At 29.4% G+C, this 17,647-nt stretch overlaps 1 protein-coding gene across 4 annotated transcripts in view; it reads right to left on the minus strand.

Annotated features, from left to right (window-relative positions):
* Positions 1-526: 526 nt before the first annotated feature.
* LOC106463417 (ankyrin repeat and SAM domain-containing protein 1A-like) overlaps positions 527-17,647 on the minus strand; it is a 42,809-nt gene continuing 25,688 nt past the window's right edge. For all 4 annotated transcript variants that reach the window (XM_013923453.2, XM_013923445.2, XM_022391226.1 and 1 more), the window contains 8 exons: positions 16,430-16,801; positions 12,542-12,663; positions 11,684-11,944; positions 9,524-9,634; positions 7,141-7,446; positions 5,431-5,589; positions 4,624-4,761; positions 527-3,090 (listed from right to left, as the gene is read on the minus strand). In XM_013923453.2, coding sequence (XP_013778907.1) covers positions 2,860-3,090; positions 4,624-4,761; positions 5,431-5,589; positions 7,141-7,446; positions 9,524-9,634; positions 11,684-11,944; positions 12,542-12,663; positions 16,430-16,801 — 1,700 coding nt within the window. In that variant the 3' untranslated portion in view covers positions 527-2,859. The remainder of the gene's footprint in view (positions 3,091-4,623; positions 4,762-5,430; positions 5,590-7,140; positions 7,447-9,523; positions 9,635-11,683; positions 11,945-12,541; positions 12,664-16,429; positions 16,802-17,647) is intronic.

Consider the following 17,647-nt stretch of genomic DNA (forward strand, 5'->3'; position numbering starts at 1 on the left):
TTGTAATCATTCTTTGCCGAATTGTAAAAAACGCACATACCACGAGATTTTATAATATTAGAAAAAGTAATACGAGTATATTCATGCACACAGGTCTGGCACAAAAAGTTGAATATGTACTTCAGAAGGGGATCCATGTGGTCAGGACTCACTGTTTTCCTTATTTTTAAGAATAAGAAGAGTGTATTATAATAATAGTATTCCAACCACACTATATTTGTCATATCCATTGCTAATTATGCGTCTCACTCAATTCGGAGCTCTTCAGGCCAACTGGGATACAACAAACACGGCAGTTGATGGAACACTATTTAAATAAGCTATTTGATACAACAACAATTGATATGGTATGTATGACTTTTACAAGCCGTTGAATAATGATTAGAGCTATAATTGTCATAAGACATTAGTATTAGGTTCTTATGACAAGTATAACAACAATTATATGTCGTTTTTTTTGTGCCTTAAACCTGAAATATTGTAAAGCAAATGACATTATCACGTAAAATGAAGTTGGACTTTCAAGTAACACGCATCTTCCAAGTTTATTCTGTCGTTTGTTTCGTTGAATATAAAATACAACTGAAAGGGCACAAAAACAGGAGTTGCATATGTCTACAAAACAATTTAAACCGGCTCATTTCCAATACAGGAAACCAAAAAATGTAGTAATACTTCAATATAATACACTGTATGTAATTTACACCCAAACGGCATATGTACAAAAGTTGTTACTCTACATCATGAAACAGCTGAGCAAAATCAATTATTTCCTCAATACAACACAAAACAAGAACAAGCTAACCAATATTTACAAAACATAATTTGGAGACAATAAAAAGTGTCTAAATATAACGTAAGATGGCGCTTTCTTCACCTTGTGGATGAAACAAAGTACATTTTAAAGATTGAACTTTAAAGAAAAACTTATAACAATTTTATGGTACATTTATCTGTTTCATCTTCTTGATTTAGTGTATTTTTTTCCAGTATTAGAAATTCATAAGAATAAGAAAACTTGAAGTTGAGTCTTAATAAAATTTTTATGCTTTTTTTCCATCAAAACACTAAAAATGATGGAGGTTTTACGTCTCATATTGTCTTTTAAAACATTATTTATAATTTCCTAATTTTTACACATTAAACTTGTCTTCGAGAAAACTAAATATTCATAACTAGCCATGTCATAAAAAAGTTTTTTTTCCTACTTTGATCTTAATATGAAGGGGGGGGGGGGAGACTTTTTGATTTAAATTTATTTCCTAGTTATTCTATCTAAGGAAATAATCTCAAGATCTGAGATAATTTTCCTGAATTTCAAAATTTTAAAGATTAAGAATTCCAATGAATCTTATGAAGAACTCAAGACATTCTGGCATATCATATAATGCTTCAAATTATTTAAATTTTATATTAAAAAGTTAATAAACCATCAGATTAAAATTTTTGACAATACATGTGGATCTTAGTTTCAAGATATTTATGTTGTCTAACTTAATAGAGCCAGTTATGTACAGAAAATTTCTGAAGAACACGTAGTGCCTAAGACTTTGTGAAGAAAAATTTTTTCTTTATTTATCACTAAGGTCTATCATAAATCAGACATATCTTCATAAAAGTTCTATAAAAGAAATCTGACATATAATCATATTTGAGATTCTGTATTATTTGAAACTAAGTAATAATTAGTTAGTAATATACTGAGGGTACAAAAGAAAAAGTTGCTTCACCATTTCCTTAAGCATAGGTTATGGTGAAAAATCATTCTAACTGAATTTATTAAATCTGTCACGAGTTCTGTACTTAGTCATTTAAGGCATAAATAGATGACAAAAGCTATTTTACTACAATATTTTTCAGACATTTACACACATATATATTCCACATATATTTGCAAATTTTTTGTGCTGTTTTGGAAGTATGCTTTATTCTTTGTTGGAGAATAATTCATAAACACTTCAGAAGTTTTCTCTTGTAAAAATATTTTGATCACTTGAAAAGTATAACATTGCTGTGTTAACTTGGAGCAATAAATTAACTTCATGAAGACTTCAAATGTCTCTCATGTCTATTTTTCATATATTATAAATACTTTCAGATAGTAGGGGGACATTAATGGTGACATTTTTGCTAAGATGTGATGTCCAAATTTCCTTCAGTAATGTTATGCTCTAGCTGGTGAAACTATTTCTTTAAAATAGCTGAGTGTGAGTAAAGAATGTGTGTTTGTTATTAAGAAACTAGAGGCAGGAATAGTCTAAATACTAATTACATTACTAATTAAAGTAAACTGAACCTATATTATTTTTTCACCACATAAATTCATAAAATGCTTGAAGACCTTAAACGAAAACTTAAGTTTTCCTAATCTAAACAACTTACAAAATTAGCTATTTTAGAATTTTTAAAAGAGATATTTAAGGTGGGATTTATGAAACCATACTTGCTAAAAGGATAGATTTTAAAATGCTACAACATGCAATTTAAACCAACTTCAGAAGAATACTTTTTTAAAGAAAATCTTGTAATAATAAAAGATCAAAGCTATAAAATAAGAATAAAAATTCACATCTACTCAATAGAAAAAAATCAAATCAAATGAGCTTCAGCTTTACAGCACTTCAGACAGACTATTGTGAACTCTATATATGCTTTATGAATGTAACCAAGACTGACTTATTGCAATCATATACAAGTTTCAGTATCTTTATAATAAAGATTTGTGTACTCAGCAATAGAGAAAATGGTTTGAAAAACAGTCCCTCTGGGCAATAACCAGACAGAATCCACAAGTGACTGTGGAGGAATCATCCATACATATACATATATTTATATATGAGTGATTAAGTGATAGTCTTGTCATGTTGTCTTTTTGGAAACTACTTGTTCACTGACTGCAGCATCTTGTTGGACTAGGTTTTTGTCAGCAGAAGAGGGTTCATTCTTTCCCTTCTCAGCCAACTTTCGATCATCACATTTGTTCAGAGTTCGTTCACACTTTTGAGCAGACTTAGTTTTGTCGCGTAGGGCCATTTGATAGGCAACTTCAAATGCTTGTCCCAGGGTCAGTATCACCTCAGTAGCAAGATCCTGTAATGAAAAAGTCTTGTCAAAATTTTAATTCTTATGAATAAAACTTTCAGCAACCAATTACATACATTCAAATCTCATGTGCTAAAATAAAGACTGTGATGAATATATTACACAAATAGTAATAGCAATAACGGTACTTTTTGGAATAGCTTAACACCACTATAGTGCACAATACCAATAGTCCTCTTTCTTAACTGCCAGGTACTTGAAAAACTATGATACAATCTGATACCACTAAAATATTTTTGGATTATTCTATAAACGTAAATAAAAGCACAACCTATATATCCAGAATGTAACTTTATTAGCTCAATATTTCACTATTACAGTTTCATTGGATAATTTGTTGAACGAAATGGTGAAGACATTTTGAAGCACTTATATGACACTTATCAGACTTGCTGATGACTCCTACACACACATTATTAAAAGTATCACCTACCACTATTTCACTATGCAGATTTCCTCTTAAGATATCTCTGTTTCAATGCTATTTTACCTGATAACTACTACACATATAAAAAGTATCACCTACTACTATTTCACTATGCAGATTTCCTCTTAAGATATCTCTGTTTCAATGCTATTTTACCTGATAACTACTACACATATAAAAAGTATCACCTACCACTATTTCACTATGCAGATTTCCTCTGAAGATATCTCTGTTTCAATGATATTTTACCTGATAACTAGTTCTATTGAACAACATTTTTCATTGAGGAATTCAAGAAGTTTAAAAATATGTACACTTCAGATATTAAGCCTAATGGTTGACAATTCAAGGTCATTAGTACTTTTTTAAATATCTTGGTTGGTTTATTAGATATCTGAAAATATTGAACATTTCGGAAAATTCATATTCAATTTTGACAAATATGCTGCTTTAATAATGTTTAAAAACAATAAAATTATGTTAATGTTCTAATGGACAAACAATAAAATTATGTTAATGTTCTAATGGACAAACAATAAAATTATGTTAATGTTATAATGGACAAACAATAAAATTATGTTAATATTCTAATGGACAATTAAGGCCACTGGTAAAAAAAATTTGATGTGATTGTTTAATTTTGGTATCTTTTCAGTGTCTTTATTATACAACACTGATGTTTACTTATGTAATGGTCAAAGAACCCGAAAAGTTTTCCATAATGCCATAGATGGTCAATTCTTTTTAAAGCTTTACATCTGTCTTTCTAAGCTAAAATAATGTGTATTTGACATTGATGTGGAAAAGTTTAATGCATATTTCAAACAATATATCAGGAAATGAAATGACTATGTTATAATGGTATATTAATCACATATAAAATTTGAGAACAACATTTAATGATAACACAAAATAGGAATGTTAAAACTGGTGATATAATGTAAGAGATTTTTTGTATACTTTATTTTTTAATAGAAGAACAATGATTTACTTTTAAGTTAATTATAGGCTGATTATGAAGTTGGAATTAAATTGTTGTGGTTATACCCACATATAGTATTTCACAAAATTTTGAAATCCAACAAAAGACTCACCATATTCTCAGCACAAAATACATGACAATAATGAAAGTTGGTCCGGTGTTCTTTGGTGATATAAGCAAAGTGATTGAGGTCCTCTGCATCTTGACATGCACAGTGAATGTTTCGGATTTCATGTTCACAAACCTTTTGCTGAGGAAAAATATGTAAAATATGTTAAGTAGTTGATCTAAATAAGTATAAAATATGTTTTTTTGTTTGTTTGTAGTTAAGCACAAAAGGAGTTATTTGTGCTCTGCCCACCACAGATATTGAAATCCGGTCTCCAGCTTTGTAAGTGCGCAGACATAACGGAGTGCCACTGGGGGCAAAAAATTTGGACAAAAATCTAAGAAGTACATGAAATAAAACAAATTATTTCTCATGTACATTTTAAACAAAATCAGTAAAAATTATAATTTTTATTTTAAAAATCCCAAACGTTTTCATAATTTTTCAGACCTTACTGATAAATTATTTTTCTACGTAAATACATTTCATTGATAATAACTGAAAGTTCATTTGAACATACTCTAATTTGAACTTTTATCTGATTGCATATAAAACAAAACAAAAATTAATTATCTTAAGCCACAGACTTTCAACTAATTTCTTCAATATTTTGATTATTAATTAAACAGAATAGTAAATATAGTTATTAGGTGGACTTAAAGAAGATTTCTGAGCTCTTTGTAGATCTCTAAAGTAAAAACAAATAAGAAATTAAAGAAAGTTTTTACTCTGTAGTTAGAAATATCATACCAGTAATATTCAGTTGTTCCAAGGTGTTGGTGTTTTGAAATTGTGTTTAAGATATCATACCTTAGTGTGGACATCAATGAACTTAACTCCAGTGTAAGAGATAGACAGCAAAACATTAGGGACATTTGCAGTCTCTCTTGTAGAAATCTTAAGTTTTTGTATGGATTTACGTGTGGATTCCAGCCCCTTCAGTTCCTTCACCAGGGTAGAACCAAGATACTGTCAAGTAAATACAGTAAATCTAAACTAAAATCTAATGTAATTATGACTTGATCACATAAGACACAGATATTATATCATACTGCACAAAGATGTAAAGAGTGTAGTACAGTCAAGTAACAGATGAGGAACATTTATTTTAAGAACTTACTAATTAATAATAAAACTTTTATAGTTTGATTTTATAGAACCCTTTGAACACATGAAAAAAATGATCACATGCACCTCATTAAGGAAAAAACAAAGAAAGATTAAAATCATAGAGAATAAACTCTAAAGTTTGAAAATAAAGATAATTTGTGTTATATACAGCTCCCAATACCAATAACAGAATGAATTTTGATTTTTATGTTAAGCAAGATGTAATAAAAGCTTTACCATTTTCAGAACACTATTGAGAGGATGGATATGTTATGATCCAACACAGCAGTGAAGCTAATGTTCATGTCATACAATTTAAAAAAAGGAATATTTCTAGATTAGATTACACTAATTCTCAAGCTATCATAATTTTAAGATCATTGTTCATGTTATACAATTCAAAAGAGTATTTTTAGATTAAATATCACTAATAATATAACATAAAATTTAGGGGCAACAAGGGACCTGTTGGTCTATCTAGCCCATCCCATCCACTAAACTACATTTATACTCTTTATAAGTTTCTTACTTGCAGCCACCCCTGTTTTATTCAAGGAAAATGTCTATCTTGAATATTTTTTTAAGATCATTGTTAATGTTATAGAATTCAAACAAGGAGAATTTATAGGTTAGATCACACTAATCCTCAAACTGTCATAATTTTAAAGCCATTACTCGAGTCACAGTTTTAAAGAGGAATATTTCTAGATTGGATCATACTAATCCTCAAATTATCATTTTATGTCCATTGTTTATGTTATACAATTTAAAACAAGATAATTTATCTTTTAGTTTACACTAATGTGCAAGCTATCCTCATTTTAAGCTTATTGTTCATGTTATACAATTTAAAACGAGATAATTTATCTTTTATTTTACACTAATGTGCAAGCTATCCTCATTTTAAGCTTATTGTTCATGTTATACAATTAAAAACAAGACCATTTCTAGTTTAGTTTACACTAATGTGCAAGCTATCCTCATTTTAAGCTTATTGTTCATGTTATACAATTAAAAACAAGACCATGTCTAGTTTAGTTTACACTAATGTGCAAGCTATCCTCATTTTAAGCTTATTGTTCATATTATACAATTAAAAACAAGACCATTTCTAGTTTAGTTTACACTAATGTGCAAGCTATCCTCATTTTAAGCTTATTGTTTGTAATATACAATTAAAAACAAGACCATTTCTAGTTTAGTTTACACTAATGTGCAAGCTATCCTCATTTTAAGCTTATTGTTCATATTATACAATTAAAAACAAGACCATTTCTAGTTTAGTTTACACTAATCCTCAGGTAAAAATATTATGTGATTTAGAAGACTTCATTTTATATTTCCAAGATGTTTAATGCTTTGGGTTTTGCTCTGTTTTCCTGAGAATATTATCTCAATTACAATTCTTACCTGTGCTTTGTAATTACAGTTTCCTTTAATCAGAACATCGGGTTGGTGGCGCCACTGTGCAGTTAAGCAAGCAGGGACTCCACTAACTTGCTGTTGGGGTGAACATGTTCCTACAGATCCTGGTTCACTCATTAATTGTGTAGGGGACCTGATCCTCAGTTCTTCTTTATCTCCATTTGATGACTGCGAGTAATTATTTTGCCTTCTTGCTGACAAAACACTAGTGTAGTCTTTATAAAATCCTGCATCTTTAATGACTTCAGAGGATGATGTTTCATCAATACCCAATTCACTAATATTCAAATTCTATAAAAAAACAAATCAACATAAGGATAATATATTATTCTTCAATGAAAAAGTCTTATTCAAATGTATACTATTTTTCTTTATATAATAAAGCATAAGTTTTTGATTCATAGAGAAACTTAACACACGTTAAAGGTGAATACTTAAGAGAAACAGACTTTATGAGTTACAATATAAACAAAGTTAACTGCGATATGTATCTTCCAAATAAAAATATATTTTCCATAATATAATTTTTATATCAAAGAAATAAAAATCAATATTTATAAGAAGGTTAGATTATTTATTATAAATATTTAGCCAAGAAATCATTTTTGTGCATAATCAAATCAGAAAGAATTTGTTTCCGTAAAACTAAAATACAAAGATAACACAGTTAACTCTAGGGTTACTAATGGGGTCCATACGGACCTACCAGATTTTTAAACACATTCAAGTTTCTAATATACTGATGTTTATTCAGCAAGTTGCTTGTGGGTCCGTAATTACAGGATTTCTAGGAACATATGGGTCATATGAAAAATATAACCACAAGTACCATCAATATTGCAGTTATTATCAATAATTATGACTGGATTATTTTATATATCCTACATATAAAGTGAATGATTTCATCTGATACAAAATTACAGTTACTCAATTTTATGCAATAGGTGGACCCCTATCAGTAGTGAATGGTATGTAAACAAGTCAGTCACTTGAGGCTTAATTTAGGGTTAAGAAAGTACTGTATATTTTAAACTATAGAAATTGAAGCCAATGCTTTTATTCTTATGTGCATAAAATGATGTTTATGAGTTTTATTCAAAAACTTGTAAAAAATACACACTGTTTTCACTACTGCTTTTATTAATATTGATTTTACGTTATAAATTAATTGTTACTACTGCAAAAATACTACATGTGGGATTTAAAAATATGATAAACATGGCCACTAAAAATAAACAGTGAAGGTACTAATTAGCACTACCATTGTGAATTGCTACTTATAAGTTACAGGTTTAGTATTAATTTTATGGCTATGTTTATCATCTTACCTTTCTATAATAAATGTTACCAACAAATAGTTTTCTTTGTAAAATAGAAAATTAGATAAAAAACTAAGTTAGATTTAAATACAATAATAAAAATAAAAGTTATCCATCAAACATCAAGTAGCCTCATGAAATTACAAATCATGCCAAGAAACACAATAGTAATATAAAAAAAATGTCTATCAGCTGCAATGCTTCCAAGACAAGGATATGACATAATGAAACCAAAACAGATTTATTTAATTTCATACTTTTCTGCTTTATTTATGAATGCACCTTTATGATAATGTGGAGATATGTTATAAGTCTGTAGTACTTCCAATTCAGGAAATTCTGTACTATTTCTAATTCATCAAGGCTGTATTTTTCTAGCAGAGGCATCACTAGGCATTGACACATTGATCATGTGCCCCGAAATATATTTGACAGTGCCCTGAATCCCCAGTTGGTGTCTTGAAAAATCAAGAATATCATACTGAAACACCGAAAATTCTCAAGCCCTTTGGCCCGAGCCCCAAATCTTTTAAGCGCCTAGCAGGGCCTCTGGTTTCCAGTTCTTCATGATCTAAGTTTTCTACTTTGGTCGACAAATATGCTTTACTCAATTTGCATTCTACATCATTACTAAAATATTTTATAAAGTCTGTTCAAATTTAATTTTAAATTAGCCAGTATAAAACTCAACACAATTTTGTTTTTACACTGCCAATGTTTATTGTAAAAAACAAACAATGTAGAACACAAAATGAGCATACTGTTTAGATATTTGAATACTTGACACTTGAAGGTGCAAATGATTGGCTAGAAGGAATAAGTAGATATAACTGTAAAAAACATGGCTTTCTCTCAGAGAACAATATTAATCTTTAATATAATTGTTTTGTTTTGGTTGAAGTGGTTACTCTGATGAAGATGTTAAGGTGAGGTGCTAGCAACGATAAAACAAGTGAATAATTTTCTGTTATGTTAACTCGTTATAACAAATTTTTTATTCTAAATCAAGAATAACTGAAATGTTATATCATTGTTTAAGATATACCAACCAATTTTGATAAATCAAAGTCTTCAAGGTCACCCATGTACTGTTCTGGTTTTCTTTCTCCAAGAGATGCTAATATTCTCTTCTGATGACCAAGTTTGTTGATCTGTAATACCTGTTACCAAAAAGTTGAAAAATTAACATTAACCTGTGTGACTAAACTGTGCCAAAAACATTTTCAAAATGAAGCAATTTACAGTAACATAGGAGAGAGTAAATTTAGAAATAATGCTTTAGAAACCAGCCATTATTATGACTTCATGGTGGGCTGGAATATGAGTTATGAAATTTAGATTCTATCAGATTGCAAGGATACATCTAAAATACAATAAAGATTGTTAAATATGAATATTATCTAATTATTGTAGAAAACAAGCTTTCTTATGTTGTCTTTACAGTACTAAAGGGTTAACATTGCAATGTTTTTGTAGATGATACACATAATTTGTTCTATTCAATCATATAAACCTCTCTTGGTGATAAACTAAAATATAATTATTTGGACATAAAATATTAAACTCTCTAAGGAAATTTCTTCCAGTTGTGCTGTATCTAAATCCTTATTGCCTATAATGAAGTTTATAACTGCATTTTTATTAAGAAAATTACTTGAATTCTTTAAAGATTAGTAATAAATATAATACCATTAAACCTTCAAGATTTATCAAGTATTTATTCTTTAAAGCTTAGTAATATAGATAATACCACTAAACCTTCAAGATCTATCAAGTATTTAATTCTTTAAAGCTTAGTAATATAGATAATACCATTAACCTTCAAGATCTATCAAGTATTTAATTCTTTAGAGATTAGTAATATAGATAATACATTAAACCTGCAAGATCTATCAAGTATTTAATTCTTTAAAGCTTAGTAATATAGATACCATTAAACATGCATGATCTATCAAGTATTTAATTCTTTAAAGATTAGTAATATAGATAATACCACTAAACCTTCAAGATCTATCAAGTATTTAATTCTTTAAAGCTTAGTAATATAGATAATACCATTAACCTTCAAGATCTATCAAGTATTTAATTCTTTAGAGATTAGTAATATAGATAATACCATTAAACCTGCAAGATCTATCAAGTATTTAATTCTTTAAAGCTTAGTAATATAGATAATACCATTAAACATGCATGATCTATCAAGTATTTAATTCTTTAAAGATTAGTAATATAGATAATACTATTAAACTTGTAAGATCTATCAAGTATTTAATTCTTTAAAGCTTAGTAATATAGATAATACCATTAAACATGCATGATCTATCAAGTATTTAATTCTTTAAAGATTAGTAATATAGATAATACTATTAAACTTGTAAGATCTATCAATAATTTAATTCTTTAAATATTAGTAATATATATAATACCGCTAACCTTATAAGATCCTTTAAGTGTTTTTAGCTTCGTTAAAACAGAAGTATTAAGTTATTGAAGGTTGCTTGAATTATCTTTGATACAAGTTTCCAGCACTTTTGTGTTCTTAAGACTATCATGTCAATAAAGGAACACAAGATACTAAAGAATATGCACGTAAGATTGCTAATGAATTGGACTGAATATAGAATAACTTTTATAATTTTATGATGATAATGTATACAAAACACAAGACCAGCCATTGACTGGAAAGTTTAATACAGGTAGTTTAGCTTATCCTCTCAAACTAATCTACTCAGTTTTGATTGCATTAATTGAAACTGTCATGTAATCAGACTGAAAAGTAAACTGTCATTACTGAAACTTTAACCAAGTAAATCGAGTGGCTTACCCAACCATCATTTTTATAACCAAGCTTCAAGATTTCAAGCAAACAATTTCTTTGTTGTCGTTTTTTACAGAAACATATTCACTCCACTTATTGATTATTACATAATTGTTGGCTGAGGTAAACATATGCTGATAAAACAGACTATTAAATATCTGGTTCATAGTGTTTAACTTGAAAAAAGTGAAAGCGAGAAGTTTAGGAGCTACTTGAGTTATGTCTCTCAAATTTCTAGTTATACTTCATATAAACATTTCTGTTCTAAGTCTGCCCTAAAACACCTTAATTTTGTGTTATATTCTTTTAAACATTTGACGAAACTTAGAAGAAGAACTTTTTACGTAAAACTAGGTACAGAGAACTGGAGAATATATGAGAATAGTAATACCGTATTTAGTTCCACTTCCCATATCTTCATCACTCTATCTATTTCTGTGAAACCATTCTTCTGAAAAGTACTTTGGTACTCTTCAAGATGTAATGATTTCAGCCAATCATTTACTGATTCGGGCATCCTTGTTTTTCCTTTGCCTTTTCCTATAGGTTGAACAGGTTGTAGCTTCTTCCTAAAATTTATAATTTTTTGTCTGTGCTCTTTATTAGAAATGCCTATATTCTGAAGGTCTTGGTCTTCTAGAATGTTTCCACCCTAAAATATATTTTTAATATTCCATTACAAGAATGCAACTGATATACAGGTTCACCTCATTTAACTTTAAGCTGAAAGCATAGTGTAATAAAATTCATAAGATTACTAAAAATAATACTGAAAGAAATACTTTATTTTTCTAACAGATATGAAAAAACATTACATGTATCACATACATTCATCACTGTTTTTATGCCCTGTCATCTGATAATGTTTTCCATAACACACTCAGATTTACTGTAATACAAGTGAACCAAAAATTGCACAAAAGTCAATCACAGGTAGCTTGTGAAGTCTGTTGTTCATCAAGATCTAAGGATCAGTTTCAACTGTCATATGCAGTATAAACTAGATAGACTTTGTATTGAGGCCAAATAAGGATTTAAAGTGTTTTCCTTGGTTTTCTTCCAGTCAGAAGATGCCAATGATAATCTTAAAATTGTGTGTAAGCTATTATATCATAAATATGTGTTCAGTTATTTATCTTATATCTTGATCTAAAATCTATTTTTTTTATATATGAACAAATTTTCAATTCACACAGGAAAACGAATTTAGACATAAATCAGTAAATAAAGGGAATGCATAGAAACTTACCAAAAATTTAATGTCATCAAATCCATTAATTATAAAGAGATTTTCATAATCAGACAGACCAAGATAAGTCAGCCATTCCTCAACTGTTTGGAATTTATCTGTATCTGCTGTTTTTGAAGTCTCTGAAACAAGACACACATTTCTTATTTTTATGCAACAATAACAATTATTTTTGGTTTATTTACTATTATTTTAACATTATATACAAGTGCCAAGAAAATAATTACTAACAATTACTTGATTTCAAATGTTAAAGAATAACAAAAAATTGGGTCTGGGTGGATGCTTTGCATTTTTCATAGGTAAAAATCAGGGACCATTTGCTCTTGATTATTTCTTGTATTATATAATAATCATTCAAACAATGCAATCTATGCATTATATATATATGTATTGTTCCCTACATACACAATTATATTAAGTAAATGGGGGAGGAAACTGTCTCCATGCCTTACCTAAATGATTTAATATTTCAAATAATGCATACAACTACTTGCAGGTTCACACAAGTCTAACATATCATTTCTTTTACAGAACCAGTAACCCTAAGTTCATGCTACGCTGAATCTTACTTTAACCAACATTATTGACTACCTAGAAAAAATATCAATGGAGAAGAAGCAAAATATATTTTTTCTCTATTAATTATAAACATTACATTTATAATGTTGTTAAGTAAAATATCATTTTATAGAAAACGTTGCTTTAAAATAAAACAAATTAAGTATATAGAGAGACTGTATTGCTGGCATACTGTGGTATTAACAATGTTTTGCAGGCAATATTTTATTTGCTTGTTAAATTTCAAGCAAACCTACTTAAGGGCTATCTGTGCTAGCCATCCCCAATTTAAAAGTGATAGATCAGACAGAATGCAGTTAATCAGTACCACCCACCACTAACCCTTGAGCTAATCTTTACCAATGAAAAGTGGGATTGACCATAACACTGTCATGTTTCCACAGCTGAAAAGGCAGAACATGTTCAGTAATGGCATTCACACCTGCACCCTAACCATGTCAGACATGTAAGCAGTATTAAATTTTGGAAAGCATAGATAAAATAGTTAGTATCAAAAAATTAAATGTCCTTGAACTTCACATTTATACCAGAAATAAAGGAACAGATATTGTTTAACCTAACAAGAAAACAGTACTAGACTCTATAAGAAATCATAATATTTTTTACTTGCACATTCATATAAAGACTCAAGTTTCAACCATTCATCTTTATACCCTTTTAACAAGATAAAAACATAAATGCTTCTAAGTATCATAAACATTATTTCAAAATATTCATAAATACGTGTTTCATGTACATCTTTTAAATATTCCAACTATGTTTAAGTGTAGAAAAGTTAATTATTACACTAAATCATACATCTGAACCACTCATCTAAGAATTTTCAATCACACATTAGATTTTTTACATACCATACTGGACCAAAGGTGCAGCAGACAAATTTATAAATATGAATGCACATGCATGACCGATGTATTTGTGTCTGTGTATACACAGATTTTTTTATTTTATTTTAAGACTACCGGAGACTGAATTGATGAATTCACTAAACATTTTTAGGACTAGCTCATAAATTGCAAACTCTGTATAAATACAGATATATGTTATATACATAGACTGTTGTTGTTTATTTTTTAACTTTTACACACTGATATGGTATATATAAGTTAATGTTTTTGTAAAAATATATGAAATATTATTATTTTCTGTCAAATTTGGGGAAAAAATCGATTTGTAAACTCATTAGAAATAAAAATAAATAAACAGGGCATATACTTCAGAAAATAAATTTTGTGCAGTTTTGCTGATGTTTAGAAATCATGATATCATATATCAATGATCAGATTTATGCTTTTAACATCAAGTTCATTTTCAGTATTACATGTACATGAAACTTCACAAGTAGCTTTTGCTGTGTTTTTTCTTAAGTTCAGTTTTAAAACAGCATAAATATGCAATTAAATTTTTGGAATACAGCCTTAGTTTTTTATGATCTAAAAGCAAAGGTGCATCTCATCATGATTTTCTCAATGGGGTTCAAAGTGCATCTTTCTTTATAGATATGTTAAACTATGTTATGTTATATTTATAGGTATGTTAAACTTCATGTGTTTTGATGAGAACTCTATGATAAATACACGATGTTGAAACAGATATTCATTAAAGTTATGAAAATAAACTGGATATTATCTACTCATTATTTAAATGGAGTTTATGTATATGCTAAAATTACATGTACATAAATCCATTTTTAACAACTATTTTGCATCTTATTATATTGTTGTAAACTATATGTTTCCTATTTTAATTTAGATGTTTGTTTGCTAGACAGACAATGCCATTAAGTCATGATGATACAAGATCTAGAAACTTCATAAAAGGGTCTCAGTAGAATGTAGAAAATTAGACTATAACAGAATCAGTAAATTCTTCAGTTAATGAGTTATTCACTTCAGGGTCATTAGTGAATTATACAGTGATTTACTTGTGAAGTTTCATGCACATGTAACATAATACTGAAAATGAACTTGATGTTAAAAGCATAAATCAGTGAGCATGTTTGTTATTAATTGATTACTGAATAAATCCTACAACTAAGTTTATTTGTGAGCTAAGAGTAAATACATTAGTTTTGGAACTTCTGTAGAAATGTTGTTTGTGAAGGCCTATGAGTGGATGCAGTTTGTATAAAACATTACTGGAGAAAAACAATTAATTTATCATTACATGAACTAGACTTCACATTATTTTTACCAAATAATAAAAAAAAACATCCAGTGAATAATAGAATAAGTTGCAACAATACTATCATACTATGCAACATACTATCATTTGAATCCTTCAGTTTAAACACTGTATTGTACATGTATCAAACTGGCTAGAAATATGCATATATGTTCTAACAAGCTACCACAGTCTTCTGAAGCATATTTAATTACCCACTGTAAATAAAAATATGAAGGATTTATTTGACCAAATCGTGATTTTACAGTTGTATCCTTCATCAGTATTGCATTGAATGGTATGGCACTTGCCCATTCACATTGTACTGGGAAAGAGACTGCTAGCTGTACAGTAAACAAGAATATGTTATGGCCAGTTGTGTTAAAGACATGGGTTTAGCTGTTATCCTGCAAGCAGATATGTTGCCTCATGGAATTACTGTATATTTGTGGTCCAAATGGGGGTTTGTTTTCACCTTCAACACCCACCTGGCAATATTATGGAATAGAGTTGATTTTGGCAGGGTTAACTGCTTAAATTAAAGTTTCTGAATTAATAATATATATTGTAATATTCTAATTCAGTAAAACATTTTCAATGGCACAACCTTTTTTAACCAAAATGCAATTAAGATTTCCCTAAGTAAGCTGCATCAAAAGAAAATTAATTTTGAAAGTACTAGTTACAATACAAATACAGTTTTGTAAGAATAATTCAAACATGAGTTAAATAAAGTGGATGATACCCATGAATATTGTAAAGCAGCATGCTTATAACAAACTACCATATTGGCCCGATTATAAGGCGATGGTTTTTGATTAATAATTAGGCTGTAAAATTCATAGTCACCTTATAATCATGGCTGACCACAGGCCCCTTCCCCCTATCCTAGCCTGTTGCATTCGTGAATGTCCAGATAGCATCCGTCTACGCATGCGTGCCAGATGTTTGCTCAAGGTCATCGCTAATTCTTGCAACTAATCCACCTGCAGGCTGTTCAGTTATAGTATTGATTTTGCGGACCTAAAAAAGGACGTTATGACACTCAATTTATTTTTCTTTCCCACAGTTTCTGAAAATGGGGGTCGCCTTATATTCAGAATTGCCCTATAATCGGGCCAATATGGTAATGACCTTTCTTACCTAAACTCAGTGCATTTGTAAAGTGTTCTTCCATCTCACTTGAAAAGAGTGATTCACGTGCTATTCCACTTCCAAAAGAAGCCATGATATCAGCAATCTCTGCCCACTCAGCATTTTCATCAAAAGGACTCATTACAGACAAGCTGTTGCGACTATCACCCTTGCTTTCTGAAGAACTCTGTAAAACAACTTTACTCTTCCCTACACCCTCCATTTCAATTCCCACGTCTTCGTATATGTTTCGAGGTTTTCGAGGAATTGGTGGTTTCTTTGAAGGAATGGGTGGAGGTGGTCCCTTAGGGTTACTTAAATGAAGTGAAATTTTAAAATCGTCACTACAGTTTTCTGGGCACACAGAACCACGACACAACCCTACAAAAAGAAAAGAAGTCATTTTGTGTTTCATTCCAAATGCAATCTACATTAGTTGTGCAACCTTTGGATTAAATAAAAAAATAATTTTATAAATAATCAAAGTATCATAGATTAGTTTAAAATTTTTTGAACATGACAATTTATGGCACAACAGTATCATCCTTTCTGAACAGAAAACAAAAAAAAATTTCTTGTTGGCCTAAATATTTCTTATGTCTTTGTTATATAACTTCAGAATATTTCTGGCACATTTTATATCTTCAGAAAATTTCCTGTAGTTGAAACCATAAAACTACCAGGTCAGTAAAAACTTGTTTTTAATTGGTAAACATATCTGTTGTTTGGCAGAACAACAATAACCCAAAAAATAAAACACTGTGTAGAGAAAATACTATGAATTTACACTGAATGGCCAGTTTATTTGGACTTCCAAATAAATCTGTATAATGTTCCACATTTAAAGTAGCTTGAGAATATGATGAAGCAGGTGATCATCTACACAGAAGTAGAGATGTAGTCATATCACGAATAATCCACAGAAGCAGAGATGTAGTCATATCATGAATAATCCACAGAAGCAGAGATGTAGTAATATCATGAATAATCCACAGAAGTAGAGACATAGTCATATCATGAATAATCCACAGAAGTAGAGACGTAGTCATATCATGAATAATCCACAGAAGTAGAGACGTAGTCATATCATGAATAATCCACAGAAGCGGAGATGTAGTCATATCATGAATAATCCACAGAAGCAGAGATGTAGTCATATCATGAATAATCTACAGAAGTGGAGATGTAGTCATATCATGAATAATCTACAGAAGTGGAGATGTAGTC

Source organism: Limulus polyphemus, unplaced genomic scaffold (genome assembly GCF_000517525.1).
Source record: "Limulus polyphemus unplaced genomic scaffold, Limulus_polyphemus-2.1.2 Scaffold52, whole genome shotgun sequence".
In the NCBI taxonomy this organism is placed as follows: Eukaryota; Metazoa; Arthropoda; class Merostomata; order Xiphosura; family Limulidae; genus Limulus; species Limulus polyphemus.